This window comes from Triturus cristatus, chromosome 2_2 (assembly GCF_964204655.1).
Source record: "Triturus cristatus chromosome 2_2, aTriCri1.1, whole genome shotgun sequence".
Taxonomy (NCBI): domain Eukaryota; kingdom Metazoa; phylum Chordata; class Amphibia; order Caudata; family Salamandridae; genus Triturus; species Triturus cristatus.
This window is the reverse complement of record NC_140582.1, coordinates 201,045,333-201,060,621: the sequence shown is the minus strand read 5'-3', so window position 1 is coordinate 201,060,621 and position 15,289 is coordinate 201,045,333. Positions and strand designations below refer to the sequence as shown.

Genomic DNA, 15,289 nt, shown 5'->3' with positions numbered 1-15,289 from the left:
AAGGTTTGTGAGGGTTTTTTTTATAAGAAGCGTAGAGTTTGGGTCGGTGCGGTCTTCTAGGTGAAAGTTATGGTCTCCGAGGAGGATGAAGGTGCTGGCTTTGATGATGAGGGTGTGCAACGAAGTCTGTGATGTCGCTGGCAAAATTTGTTCAAAGTCCAGGTGGGCTGTATACGAGGGTTCCGCCCAGGGAGAAGTTGGCTGTGACTTGTATCTTGAACGTGGGGTGTTTCATGTAGCCGGTGGTGGCATCTGTGTAGGTGGGGCAGCTGATGGTATCTTTGAATATAATGGTGACTCAACATCTGGGCTTGTACTGAGATCTTGCCAAACGAATTTGTTGCCAGCGAGGATGGCGGTAGTGAATGTCTTTTGCTAAGGTTGTGTTTAGCTATGTTTCTGCTAGAAAGGGCAGGTCTGGAGCGTAGGCGTGCAGTAGATCCCATATCTCTGTGGCATGTTTGGTGACCAAGCAGGTGTTGAGGAGCATTAATGCAAGTGTGGTGTTTGGCTGGTGTTTGGTCTGTGCCAGCGAGTGGAGTGTTGGGTGCTGTTGAGGGGGTGTACGCTGTGGGAGAGTGCATAAGAACTTGCAGGAGTGGCAAGTTAAGGCTCCTTCCTTGTTCTGTGGTGTGGTATGGCAGCTTTGCAGCGAGCAAGAACCAGGGTTCCTAGTGCTGGGCTGGTACTGCTGGGTTTGCCGTGCACGTCCACAATGCAGCCGCTGTTAAATAGGTCATGGAAGGAGCACAGAGTACGGGGGCAGGAAGCCAGTGATGTAAATTCCTGTGCAGATGGATGATGGGAAATGAAGTCCTCTTGCTTGGCTTCTTCTTTTAAAAAAGGTTTGGCCTTGCAGCTCTATACTATGGCCGGGGGCCCTTTGGCCGGTCAGTGCTGGGTTATAGCTGGGGGCTCAGAGAAAGGATCTCACATCCCCTGGGGGGCACCCTTCTCTGGGCCTTAAAAAACTAGACCATTGCTGCAAGGGGACGGAATACTTCTCCTCTGGGCCTCACAGTGCTAAACCATTGTACCCCTCCCCTAGCCTCCTTTAGATATGACAGCACTGAGATATAGCTGTGGCACACAGGGAAAGGGATACTCGTCCCCTAAGCCTAGAATGGTAGCCCATAGTTTCAAGGTCCAGTACAGGGGCCAGCACCCCCGGACCTCACAGCTCTAGACAATGGCTATGAGGCCCAGAGGAGGAGGCCCCCCTCCCCTGTCTCTCAAAATTTTGGCTCTAGCCTCACAGCACTACATCTTTGCTAAGACACCCAGGTGACGGAATCCCCTCCTCTGGGCCTTACAGTGATGGATCATGGCTGTGAGGCGGTGGGCAGTGGGGCCCACTATCCATGGTCTCGCATCGCTACACCAGAGCTGCAAGGTCCACGGGATAGGACAACCCTTCTATGGGCTTTGCATCTTTAGATCATGGATGAAAGACTCCCACCACTGGGCCTTGCAGCACTGGGTCATAGCTGCAAGCCCAGTGAAGGGGTCTCTCATCCTCTAAGCCTCTCAGCACTACACCATAGTTGTGAGGCACAGAGGAGTGGGGGCCCCTCCGTGGGTCTTGCAGCAGTAGACTTTGGCTATAAAATACAGAGAGAATTTGAGTACATTGAGCACCTAATAACCCTGATGCTTGGTGCCACTGCACCTTCTGTACCATGACTATATACATGAACCTATGTAAGGGACATAGTCATTAATAGTGCAGCAGGTACAGTAGGATCAGGCCCCAGGGATATTAGGTTCACAATGCACCTAATGCACCTAAATTAAGGCTGTATTTTACTGTGCAACAGCAGACAGCAGTGGGGAGGCACATTTACTCTGCATTAGGTCCCACAGCACCATTGCTATGTTACTTGCCCCTCTTCCAGGGGCCTCGCAACCATGTTTTAGAGCTGAGGCCCCCATTCCCCTGTCTCTCGCGGCCTGAGTCTAGCACTGGGAGACCCACTAAAGATGGCATTACCATGGGCTATGAAACGCTGGACCATGGCTGCAGAGCGCATGAGGCGGGCCCTCCTGGAGTGTAGAGATAATAATAGTGCAGCAGATTCAGTGGAACATCTGGTTCAGGGATGTTAAGGACCCCCAGTGCACCCAAATTACTGCTAGTTCCTCTAGCAAGCAAGTGGACGAGTGGCCAATTTACTTTGCTTGCATCAGGATTCATGGTCCCATTGTTACTCCACTGGCCTCTCTCCCATGGACCATGCAGTCATGATCCAGAGCTGTGAGGGACAGGAGAGGCCCATCCTCTCCTAAGCTTGCGAGCACTGGGTCATGGCTGCAAGGATCAGGAGAAGGGGCCCCTCTGAAAAGTGTACCTATCAATATTGTAGCAAGTGCAATAGGGTGGGGTTATGGGCCCACTCCACTCAAATTATGGCTGCACGCACCAGCCATTGCAGACCTCATCATCTATCACAAGCCTGGTGCCCTCTCTATCACAGAAACATGGTTTACTCCCACATCTTCACACATTCCCTCAGGCAACAGCTTCCATCCCGTGGATCACACTCCTAAAAAAGGAGGAGGCCTCTCTGTCTTCCATTAGTCCTCCTGCTCCTACACCCTATTCAAGAATGATGGGATTCAGTAGACCGTATGAGAATTCGAAAACTTTACATTTTGCAACAATTAACAGCATTATATTTCTTTTATTTTTGCTTTGAATGTTTATACTTTCTGCGCTGGACTTCTGTCATTTAAACTCTTGCTTACAAGTTTTAAAATCAATTTTTTGCAATTGTTTCCAAAGGGGACAAAGTTATTCCACTCTTCATTCCGCAGTGTGGGAAGTGCAGCTGCTGTCGGAATCCTAAAAGCAATTACTGTGAGAAGAACGAGTATGTTTGACAATTTTTTTATATGTATAATTCATTTAAAGCACATGTGTAGGTGAATGCATAGTTTATAAAAAAAAAAACAATATGGGTGCCTTTTTTGCAGCCTCGGAAAAGCTACTGGACTAATGTCCGATGGGACTAGCCGGTTTACCTGCAACGGAAAGCTGGTTCACCACTTCATAAGCACCAGCACCTTCACTGAGTACACTGTTGTGGACGAATATGCTGTGGCCAAAATCGATGACGACGCGCCACTGGATAAGGTCTGTCTGATTGGATGTGGATTTTCCACCGGATATGGTTCTGCCATCAATACTGCCAAGGTAATGTCCCTCTAGAAAATTGAAAATTGCAAATCCTTCATAAAGATGCAATTAAATAGCTAACATACTCCCCTTTATAGACTGACAGTGTATCATTGTGATTATGTAGGTGGAGCCAGGATCTTCCTGTGCTGTGTTCGGTTTAGGAGGAGTTGGTCTGTCAGTTATCATTGGCTGTAAAACTGCTGGAGCGAAGCAAATCATTGGAATCGACATCAATGCAGACAAGTTTGCGAAGGCGAAAGAATTTGGAGCCACTGAGTGTATCAATCCCAAAGACTACACCAAACCTATCCATGAGGTGTTGGACGAGATCACTAATGGTGGAGCGCATTATACCTTCGAGTGCATTGGACATGTCCAAACTATGGTATGTACATATTTCTTTATTTATTTACAAAGGCAAGAAATCGACCAGAGGCATCTTGGTTCTAGGCGAGGAGGTGTTAAAAAGGAGGAAAACTGCATTAGCGACTGTGACCAAGACAGAAATGTTTTTAGAGGTTTTCTGAATTGCAGGTACTTTTGGAAGGATCTCTAAAGTAGAAGGTCATTCCAGGCTTCAGGTCCAAGATAAAATATGGGCTGACTACCAATCCATGCACCACAGATACAGAATGTCAAGTAGCAGATTGAGATTAATGCACAAAGAAAGGCCATCACAAATGCAACACTATTAAGTGCCGTAGACGTCTGTGCATAATGCACAGTGCTTTGAACTTGATAAATCTTCCAAACAACAAGTTTTTGATTGCGTCGAATGGTCTTCAGATCATGATCCAGAAGCCCCAGCTACTGAACGTCACAGTGGTGCGGACATGCACACATGACAAGAGTCAGTTGGGGTGAGGCTCTGAGGACTAAAAAGAATCTGAGCAAGCAGGGAGAACAGAGTTGATCTAGTTCTTGAAGGACAAATCCTCAACAAGATAAACTCTGAGGGGCATATTCATGAGAATTGTCATGCAGTGCAGCATAGCAAGTCACTGTGCTGCACTGCACTGCGTGACAGGGAAGAGGCAGGAATGCGCCGTGTTTAAAAGAATATGGCACACTCCTGCCTTTTCCCCTGAGCCAGCACTATTTTGGCTGCCTAGCGCCAACGCAGGCGCCCTTGCACCATGGTACAAGGGTGCCTGTGTTGCATGCGAGATTTGTTTTGTGCCACAAAAACAATCCTGAGAGACTTTTTACTTCTGTGAGTGCTGCACAATGCAGGAACCATAGAAAGAGAAAGTAACAAGGAGAAATAAAGATATATCTCCTTGTTACACCTCTCCTGGGAAGGCTTATCTTTTTGGCACATTCCCAGGTTTACCAGTTCTAGTAAATCTGGGAATGCGTCAAAAACCATGGGAGTTGCATGGGAACACCTGCACAACGCCCATGGAACCTCTCTCAATGCACAGTAAGGCAAAGCAGGGATTTGCACTGTGTTTACTTACTTGAGGTTTATGGAGCGACTCAGGGCAGTCAAAGTGGCCTTGCGTGGCTTCATAAATCTCATTTTTCAGTGGCATCTCGCATCTACCACATTGCGTAGTGCAAACGTAACCATACTGGGGTCATAAATATGGCCCTCAGTGATTTACCATGACAAGAGACAAGGGGGGCTGGCCATCGAATCTGTGGGCCAAAAAGGACTCTGAGTTTTTGCTCACCAAACTGTATCGGTTTCGTTTTGCTGGGTGTGAGTTTCATAAAGTTGGTAACTATTCACTGTTAGATATTCAACATGCTTTGGCAAAGGTCCATCCCATTGACCATACACCAATAGTTCACTGGAACACCTTGTTGCAGGTCAAAGAGTCTTTCGGGATCACCACTGCTCCTCACTCACCTGATTCGACTAATTCTTGAGAGGTTGTCATAACGCTCAAAAAGGGCAATAGCCTGGGCAGGGTAAGAATCATCATGTAACCACATCACCATGAGGAGCAGAAGGTACCACTTGTAATTATGACGACATTAATAACTCCCATCAGTGTGCTGGGGGATAGCGTAAATTAATTAGCCCACATGCCATTGTAATGAGTTTGGACTGCACAGAGGCACGTCAGATAAAGGTGAGTAGGGCTTTAGGTGGTGGTACACTATTGTGGTTAGTCTTATTCCTAGTCCCATAAAATGGAAATTTAGCATAGTTAAAAGCAGAGAAGCCCTTGTGTAGCTCTATAAACTGAAGAGCAGAACAGGATTAGAACCTTATGGCATTACCTTGTGTCTCATCCTGAGGGATTGAGGGTCTCATAGGCCGATTGATGCACAGAATTGGCATGGACAGGTGCATACAGACTTATTCATGTTTAATAATTGCATTATTGGTCCTAATCGCATATTGTGGAATATCTTTCACACTCCTTGGAGTGCAACTGCTGCATATTCACCAGAACTCATTTAATCAATAGATATTCAGTCTCAGCGACAGCACGATGAGGCTGTTGATGTCATAATATTTGCATGTTGTCACTAAATACTCATTTTTGAGCAGATGCTGAGTGCAGAATGGAAAATGAGGTCAAGAGCACTAGAAAAAATAAAAAAGCAGTGAATCATGAATAGTATTATGAGATGCTTAATCTAGGGATCTTTGTATAATTTTGTGATAATTCAGTTGCTTATTTGTGGATTGAGAGATAATCAAAGTACAATAAACTTGGTGAAATGTACCTTTTGTTACCCTGTCGAACCATTTTTTTTTAAGGGAAAACAATCAATCATTAATTCCTTTTTTATTATTTCAAGTTCAGGACCACATTTTGTAGTAAAGTGGATTATGAAAACCATCATGAGCTGATCCCATTCCAATCCATCCAACAAGATCATTTGTGATCAAGTATGCAAATACTCTGGCACCAAGGGCAATGAACAAATATATGAAGAAAATTTGCCCAATCAACCTCACGTTGTAAACACCCTCTATTTATGTCTCAAGCCGGGTTAAACCAAAGAGAGCGGTTTATGTTTCCACAGGCTTAATGTGAAAGGAATTAAAGTTGTATGCACCATCCCAACCAATTGCGGCAAAGCCTTTCTAGTAAGATTGCCAGCCTGCGAGTCATCCACCCAGTGGTGTTGATTTGAAGATCATCAGAAAGTTTCAAGATCAGGATTAAATATAGACACAGTACTGAGGAGTTTTTCCCAGAAAGAGACCTAACCTAATGAGATTTGTCATTCCAATTTACCTGAATATCCTATTCTGAGGTTTTACGTCTATCGGTAGATTTTGTTAAACCTCAAGGGAACCAAATGAATGTGACAATCTGAGAACCTATGATTTGCACGCAGTTTTTCACTATTTCACATTTTTGCACTGTTAAAAAAACTGTACAGTGGTGAGACACAACATTGACATCAAAGCCTGGAAAAAAATGGCTAAAGTGCATTCCTGACTTTTTTTAAAATTTAGAAAGAGCTCCAGTGGAAGTCCTGAAAATCTAGACTGTTACAATGGCAATTTCACAGGTGTACATATGAACAAATGGAAAAGATAGCTAAAGTGCACAGGCTAATTTTGGGTTTTCAAAGGGGAAAATATTTTCTCTGTGTAGAACTCTTCTCGTACACTTCTCCCTACCTAAATTTTAATGACAGTTCCATTCGTATTCTCACTTATAAGATACATCTCTCCGGTGCTCTTAGAAAAGATTTAGACTAAGAAGCTTCTAACGGATATCCACAAATTTACAAGTTTGTGGGAGTTTACATTGTTTTGCTGGTAGCCGTACTCGGGAAAGCACACATGCTTGCTCTATGAGCACATACATGCATTCTTGATTCATATTCGAGAATGGTGGTACTTTGCCCTAAAGCAAGAGATTCACAGCAAGAGATTCTCTCACATGAAATTTCCCCCATAATGAGACCTTTCCTCATAAATGTTGCTTTTTCCACACTCAATAAGAGTATAGATGCATAAACAAATATTTAAATTGGGCCCATGGTATATCCTCATATATGACCCAAAGCATGGTCAAAGTATTTCAATGTTTTGGGGACATAAATGTGCATCGCAATATGTGGGGAACATTGTTTAAGGCAACTTTTGAATGACCAGATCACCTTCACCATATCATTTACATTAGTCAAAGGTACCCAAATAATAGGTTAAATGCAGCATAAAAACTGTGGTCTAACAACTGCTGCTGGGGATAAGTATAACATAGACACAAGTCCAGAGTTGGTATAGAAATTGACAAGGCATCAATGATAAGATAAGATTGTTTATTTTCTACTTATTCTCTTCAGGCAAAGCCCAACAACAAAAGTCAAACTTCAGACTCCAAGATAAATGTTCTACCTTTACCATTCTAGGATACAGGTAAATGCTGTGATGTCCAACATTCTAACACTAAAGTTAAATGAAGGACAAATAAGACTAAGAGATATAACAAATCATTTGAAATATAATCAGATAGATCAAACTGCACATGAACATGGGTAAAATGGTAATAGAATAGGATGCACTTGAATAAGTGTAAAACATCTTCCCTCTTAAAAGAAAATAGGGAAATTGAGGAGGAAGAGTTAACACAGTTCCTTGACGCTAACAGTAGGTTTTCTTTACCTAACCTCTTGCTTCATTTGAAAGGCCATACTATCACCATCCAGAGTTAGACTTACTCTACCATTGGACAAAGCCCAGCAGTGGTCCTACTCAGTTTGCACTTCCTGTCTGTGGGTAACCATAACAATGTCAGTGCCCATTTCCTGACTGCGACTCCAAATTACTGGTACCATCACAGCATCAACATTCTCATCTTCATCAGTCCATATTTCCTCATGCCTAAATTTGACCACTTGCCTCACATTCCACACACATCCATCCGGTGTGATAGACTTTGTTTCTAAATTTCCACCACCTTTATAGGCCTTCAAAAACTTGCTTCACACTTGTAACAAGCCAGAATTGTGTATTCTCACTAATCCCATTACCTGGAAATTAGGAAACAACACTTACTTTTTCTTATCATAACTTTTCTTGCACTAGATTTATTTCAACACTGCCAGAATCTGCTTAAATGATTTCTTCTCATCTTCACCCACCATCTTCTCTTAACCCTCCTTGGGAACAATCCAGAAGCTAGTTCACTTCCCCTGAATAAACTTATCGGACATTTCCCCATGGTGCTGTGAGGAGTGATCCTATACACGATTGTTCACTGCTGTTCATAATTTTTCACACACTATTCTAAAGCACAGTTTTTCCCGGAGGGACATCGCTCCACTTGTCCATTTGCCTGTGGCTCATGTAAGGCCGTTCATATATTAGTTATTCCACACACTTTCAAGACGTTATGGATTTCACATGAGGTCACCAGAATCTTCGGCGTTCTGCCTCTTGCCTTTATTGTATTTATTTTGAGCCATGGTTGATGGTGCCACAGGGCCTGTTTTCTGAAACAACATGCAAACATTATAAGTTTGCAATGAAAACTGCTAGTGAGGCCCATATATGAGAGTGCTCCATAGCCATCCTTCATTCTAACATGCCCTTTTAATGAGACAAATAGAAAAACTATTTTTTACTACTTCCATTAGTCATATTTCTTTTATTTTCTATATTGGTAACTCTGCTAACAGGGTTACCAATATAGAATAGATTAGATTAATATCTAACATCACAAGAAGCCTTGATTCACACTTCTATCCAATTTATTTTGCCGACACTTCATGTCTGAGTTCAACATAATTTGTCCCAAATATAATGGATAGAAACATAGCTCCATAAAATATTATTTGTATCTATTAATGTGTTCCTTTAGTTCATTGAATGCAAATGATTGTTCATTTAACACATGTTGCTGGCTGCCAGCCACGGACGCGTCTACTATTGGCCAGTGTTCTTCATCTTCTTCCCTACACAAACTGATTGGCATGTTCATAAGCCAAGGTTGGGAACGTGTTCGCCAATGTCACTCAGATCACCCCAGATTAATCTCTTACCTCCTCATGGCAAGAGATCCATGTCCTCTATACCTGTTCCAAAGTATCAATATGTTATAGGATGCCCTAGTCTAATGGATTTCAATTTGTCAGTCCATCCTCACTGTCCATCCTTGGAGCTTGCCCAGATCTCAGCACTGCCTGTGTCCTCGTGATGCTTCTTTAGCCTGAAGTGAGGTCAGGGTGCGAAGCTTCAGAAGATGCAGCTCCAAGCTAGGGTCATGCCAGACATGAGACTACATCCTAGCAATGGTTCCAGCTTTGCTTTCACTATGGATCCTACCCAAATCCCTTTTGAAAGGAAGAGTCTTAAGTTGAATGAATGAATAGTTTTTTTATTTGCATAATTACTTAAAATCATTGCAAAGTTGCAGTACATTGTCAAAATCATGCTGAAATACGTGTCTCACACCATTATAATACAAGTATCTAATCATATACAAGAAATTAAAAAGTGTCAATTAAACCGCGGTGACAGACCATCTCTAAAATGTGGGTTACATTCTAAAATTCATTGGTTTAAAAATTGGGTATTAGGAAAAGAGACTTTTTCTATCTCTTCTTGAGACAGAGTCACTTGGTACCTTGGGGGTCTAGTGAGAACCGTGCGGTCCTTTCCTGGTAGGGGCTCTTCACCGTTCGTCTCCTTCTGTTACTATCGGTGACACGACAATTGCAACCAAACGATTTTCCTCTGTGATATTTTCATTTAGGGCCCTTCGTGTGATATTTATAAATTTGCCAAGTTTGGCCAGGTCCGAGGGCTCTGTGCTGGATTGGAGCAGGGCCACTGCGGCCGCGCATTTTCTGATCCCATGAAGGGTAGTGATGACGAACCTATGGAAGGGGAAGCACAGAAAAGACAAGTTTTTAATTAGCTTTGTACTTGTTGAGCCAGCAAGTCTGAACGAGAAAAAAGATTTTATCTGCTTGACAGAGTTGCCTAAATTGTTGAACGCGAACAGGCTGGCCTTGTAGGAACTTGTAACCCCAAAGGAGGAATGGGAAGCTATCAAGGAGCCTCATTCTAATAAATCACCCAGTCCAGGCAGGCTAATAAATTAAGTTTTCAAACACTTTAGCCCGTAACTGGTCCCGAAGATGGTGTCCTTGCTCAGTCCCTTTCTACAACCGGGCTGGGTAACTCCTACTAAGGCGGGAGGCTCACATCTCACTAACACACTAATAGGCAAATCCCCTGAGATGTATGAGGCTTATTGCCCATAGCTCTCCTCACCACTGATGTTAAAACGTATTCTAAGGTACTGACAAGCTGCTTAATCCACCATGTACTTCATTTAGTCCATCCTGACCAATCCGGGTTTGTCCTCCGCTGCCAAGCAGTGGATAACATACTCCAAGTGCTCCATCTCGTAGAGAACGTTACCCTTAGGAAAATCCTTCTAATGATCCTGTCCATAGATGCTGAAAAAGCCTTTCCATTGACCGGGTGGGATGGCCCTTCCTGTTTAGAGTGCTCGAGGAAACCGGGTTGGGACAGTTAGGTGCAATCCAGGTTCGCATGAGCGATCAGGCACCGTCTGCTAGAGTGCTGGTGAGAATTCATCCCTATTTTTTATTGCATAGAGGCATCCAACAGTCCACTGTTGACACTATTATTTATATCGGCCATTGAACTGCTCGCAGTCCACTTTAGTTAACACCCAGAGACCCAGGGCATGGCATTCGGAGGAGAGCAGCACACAGTTAATTTATTTGCAGGAGATATATTGCTAACTATAACAGATCCATGCAGCTCTCTCCCATTAGCACTAGATTTAATTGCTAGATATGGGGCATTGTCAGGTTTTAAAGTTAATCTGTCAAAGACTGAGGCATTGGGAATAGGCATCTCACAAGACACATAAGATCACAACTAAGCTGCAAAATCTCTAAACCGCTAACTACCCCAGACTATTCAATGCAATCCTCACAGACCTACAAACATGGCAAAACCTTTACATCTCTTGGATCGGGGAAGTGGCAGCCATTAAAATGAATATCTTACCTAGGCTATTATATGTATTCCAGGCCCTCCCGGTAAGAATTCTCGAAGTGAATCTTTGGGATTTCAGAGATCAGTAGACTGCTTCATATAGCCGGGTAAGAGCGCTAATTTGCAGCGGACAGTCTTGCATTCACACAAATGCTCGGTGGCATGGGACTGCTAGACATGAGACAGTACTCTTATGGTACACAGCTTTGACATTTATTTGAGTGGTCACAGCTTTGACATTTATTTGAGTGGTCACTATGGGAGATAGAAAGACACTTGATCCACATGGATGCAATAGTGGTGGAATGGGCACTGTGGTAATGCCATGGCTAGTTTTTGTTCAGGACAACCAGCATACTGTTTCTGAGCTCCTGAGAACCACAATGGACATATGGGAGGCTGTGGTCAAAAAGAAACTTCTGACGTCCTTCCCCTCCCCTTACACACCACTGTGGAGAAACCTGAACTTCACGCTGGGTAGCTCAGTGGAAGGGACTTCGGGGGTGCGCTAACTTAGGCTGCTGGATGCTTAGAAATTTGTTCTATAAAGCAGACATAAAAAACAATTTAACATTGTTAGAAAGAATATAAACTACAAGATAATGATTGCATGAAGTACTGGCAGCTGCAACACTGGGTATCATATCCGGAGAAGAAAATGGTGGCCATTAGACTGCTCACGGATTGAGGAAAAACTGTTCCCTAGCTATACTTCCCCAAAAGCACCTATTTCTAGCATATACCAGTTAGTAAGGGATAGCAACCCTAAGGATCAATGGTCCTACATGAAGAAGTGGCAAAGTATCTTGAAGCGTGAATACCAATGAAAAAATGGCAGAAACTTATGTACCAGCTACATGCAAGTGTCAAAAATAAAGTGTCCCTCTACAAGAATATGACATTATCACTTGGCACCTAAAAGGGGATGTATCCATACACATCGGGCAATGTTGGAGAGGCTATAATCGGGAGGGAGATGTGTGGTGATCCTGTCCAAAACAACAATTATTTTGGAAAGAAATCATACCAAATATGTTGGATACAAGATGCTAAGTAACTTGAACTGGCAAATTGTGATCAATAAGACAGCAAAAGACACACACTTGATGGACGGAATGCAGAGTAAATCAAAACATTCACCCCCAGTCAAGAGATCTGGGTTAATTCTATCATTCTTTTGCTCATCATGCCACCCCAGTTTAGACCTGGCCATATGCAAATCAGGTGGCAAAGTGAGCTAAAGAACGGTGATGGATTCAACTCCGATCAGTGACTGGGGGTGAGTGTCTGAAAAGTTTCAGCGCTCTGTCCATCATCTCCTTGTGTTTGCTTTGTTCGCCCTAAGTTGGCAGGGGAGGCCCAAACGTGGGTCCCTTGCTCACTTTGCCACTGAATTCAAGCTAGCCTGGCTGATAAGGGGTGTTACCCCAAAACGGGTCCCAGGATGCTTGTTTCCAGTTCAGAGACAACCTGGCTTGGCAGTTCAGGCTGGACTGTTCCCATGAGGCACAGGGTTCAAGACTGATTTGCATATAGCTGGGTCTGAACTGAGGTGGCGAAATGAGCTAAAGAACAATGATGGATTCAACACAGATCTGTGACTGGGGGTGAGTGTCTGAAAAGTTTCAGCGTTCCGTCCATTATCTCCTTGTGTTTGATTTGTTCAATATGACAGCAAAGCAGCTGGTTTCATGCAAATGGAAATCACTGACGTCTGGACCATTTATGAATGGGCAGGCAAACTGTGGTCGCTGCTGGCCATGGAAAAACATACCTGCACTAGCAAGACATGGGCCATAAATGCAAGAATACATGGGGTCCTTTGGTAAACTACCTATTGAACCAACCGATTACAATGGGCTGCCCACAATCTATGAGTCACCGAAACTGGTTGATACTCAAGACTGCAATGAGATGATGTAACGTTAGACAGTAATCGAGGGTTGTATGTTCGAACCATACAGGTATTTATCACGCCTGTCTTAACAACGCGGTACGAACCACTAATGCATCTTTACAACGCATTCCTTTACCATGCAAGTCATTGCAACGACTTGCCTTGGGGAAAGCGCTGGAATTTAGAATAGTATAATTTGCTATTCCAACTCCAGTCTGCACAACAATAGGAAAAGTGTTGGACTTAAACATCTTAAACATCAGTGCTGCAATGTTTTCCATAAGGCAAGTCACTGTAACAACTTGAATGGTAAAGGAATGTGTTGTAAAGACACATTTGTGGTTTGGACTGCGTTGTTAAGGTACATTGTAGTTCGAGCCACTATGTAAAGGCTGTTTCCTGTAAGCGATAGATAAACGAGCAATGTAATAATGTGAGTGTTTGTAAAATGTGATGGAGCTGATCTGCCGGGGAAGACCGGGGCGGGGGTTTATTGTATCTGTTTTTTTTTTCCTGGAACTGTTGTCGGAATGTTGGTTTGGTGTGTATTACAAAGCCTAAAATCAACAAACTCTTTTTGGAAGAAAGTATTTATCAGCAACAATGAGAGCACACTCAAGGCACTTAAGTTTGGTGATGTCGCCAGCCAACCTACACCCTAAAAATTGTTCCAGCACCTCTGACAGTGGGAGACATTTTAATAACAAAATAACTACAATCATAGGAAATTAGTCAATGGGACAGGGAGCTACCCTCTCCAGTATAACATATTAGCCATATTTGTGAATTATTATTATCCAACAGTTGCAGAGTGGAAAACACTATTTTATGTTTTTTTGAAAGGGCAATAAGATCCCACACATTGGCCCTTCTATGCACCAGCTGACACACCCTAAAGATGACTGAGCTTGGTTAGACCAGGCTAAATGCACTGTACTGTGGTGGAATTGAAGTGCTTAATTTAAAATAAATAAGTGCCAGGGACCAAAGATCTATTTAGAAGCTACTGCTAGTACTATTAATGGTCGAGGTGCCGAAGGACAAAGCTGCGTAGTCTTGCATCCACCTTATGTCTCTTTAATCCACCATCAGATACCCCCAGCCACTTTATCTCACTCTTGCAGGTTCTTTTTCATCCCTGCTTTCTCTCTTTCTCACTGTTTTTCTGACTATCTCTTCCTCAAGCTTTCCCCTCTTGCAGTGGATCAATCCTTGTTGAGGAAAGATAAGTGCTGGCCCCCCAAAACGAGTGCGCATGGCCCCACCTACAACCACCAACTCAAATTAATAATTGGCTGAGGGCAAGGGTAATCAAAGATGCAAGGAATCTGCACTTCGGATGCTCCCTGTTAACTCGACAGCTTCCACCTTCAGGTTTTACAGCTCACTGGAGAAATATACTCACAAACGAATGCCCCAAGGTTCTGCATTATATTGCACCTACTTTGAGACATTTCTTTATTTATTGGAATGTGCACTGACCAAATTGGAGTTTGTGAGTCATGAAACGTGATTTCACTTTTCTACTGTCCCATTCCTGCAATGGGATTTATGGAGCATTGATTTTAGGCTTATTTTGATGCTACCTGTTTTGAACTTGCAGGTAAAATAGGTGTGTAAAAAAACATGGGTATAGATGATAGACTTAAATTGTACCAAATTAGTTGGACATACATAGCTGGAAATAGGGACCTGCCAAGACCCCTATAATAATCCATCAGGCATAGTCCAGGCTTTTGTTTTGGTTCTGCATGCTGTCGAAAGCAACTTACGGACTCTTAAGATGAAGCACCAAACCTCGGTCCCCCGTTGGTTTGATGCCAGTTGCTCCAAGGCACTCAGTAATCTAAACACGGCATTAAGGGAGATACCAAGAGACAGGGCACTGGTTACTCACCTACGCACTCAATATAAGGAAGCCAGGAGATGTAGATTAAAACCCCGGAAAAAGAATGCTTGTGATAAATTGCAACAGGCAGCATCTTTAAAAAACTCGAAAGACTTCTGGGATATAAATAACACTCCATTAGATCATTGCACAAGCATATTTGGTATAGCCTCAGATAGGGAAATGTTGGTTGATGATCCTCTGATCACGGACCTGTATTCTCTGATTATTTTTTCTATGGCGGAGGTAAAAGCTGGCCTGTTGCAATGTAGCACCTCTAAAGCTCCAGGCCCAGACTGGGATCCAATTTCTTTCTTTTTTGAAAACCCTGACCTTTGGATCCCTGTTTTAACAAATGTTTTTAAT

General features: G+C 43.2%; 1 protein-coding gene across 1 annotated transcript in view; it reads left to right on the top strand.

Moving 5' to 3' along the window:
* Positions 1 to 15,289, top strand: part of LOC146862013 (alcohol dehydrogenase 1-like) — a 216,511-nt gene that overhangs the window by 102,923 nt on the left and 98,299 nt on the right. Inside the window, exons 4-6 of the mRNA XM_085641171.1 lie at positions 2,783 to 2,870; positions 2,974 to 3,193; positions 3,303 to 3,563. Coding sequence (XP_085497297.1) covers positions 2,783 to 2,870; positions 2,974 to 3,193; positions 3,303 to 3,563 — 569 coding nt within the window. The remainder of the gene's footprint in view (positions 1 to 2,782; positions 2,871 to 2,973; positions 3,194 to 3,302; positions 3,564 to 15,289) is intronic.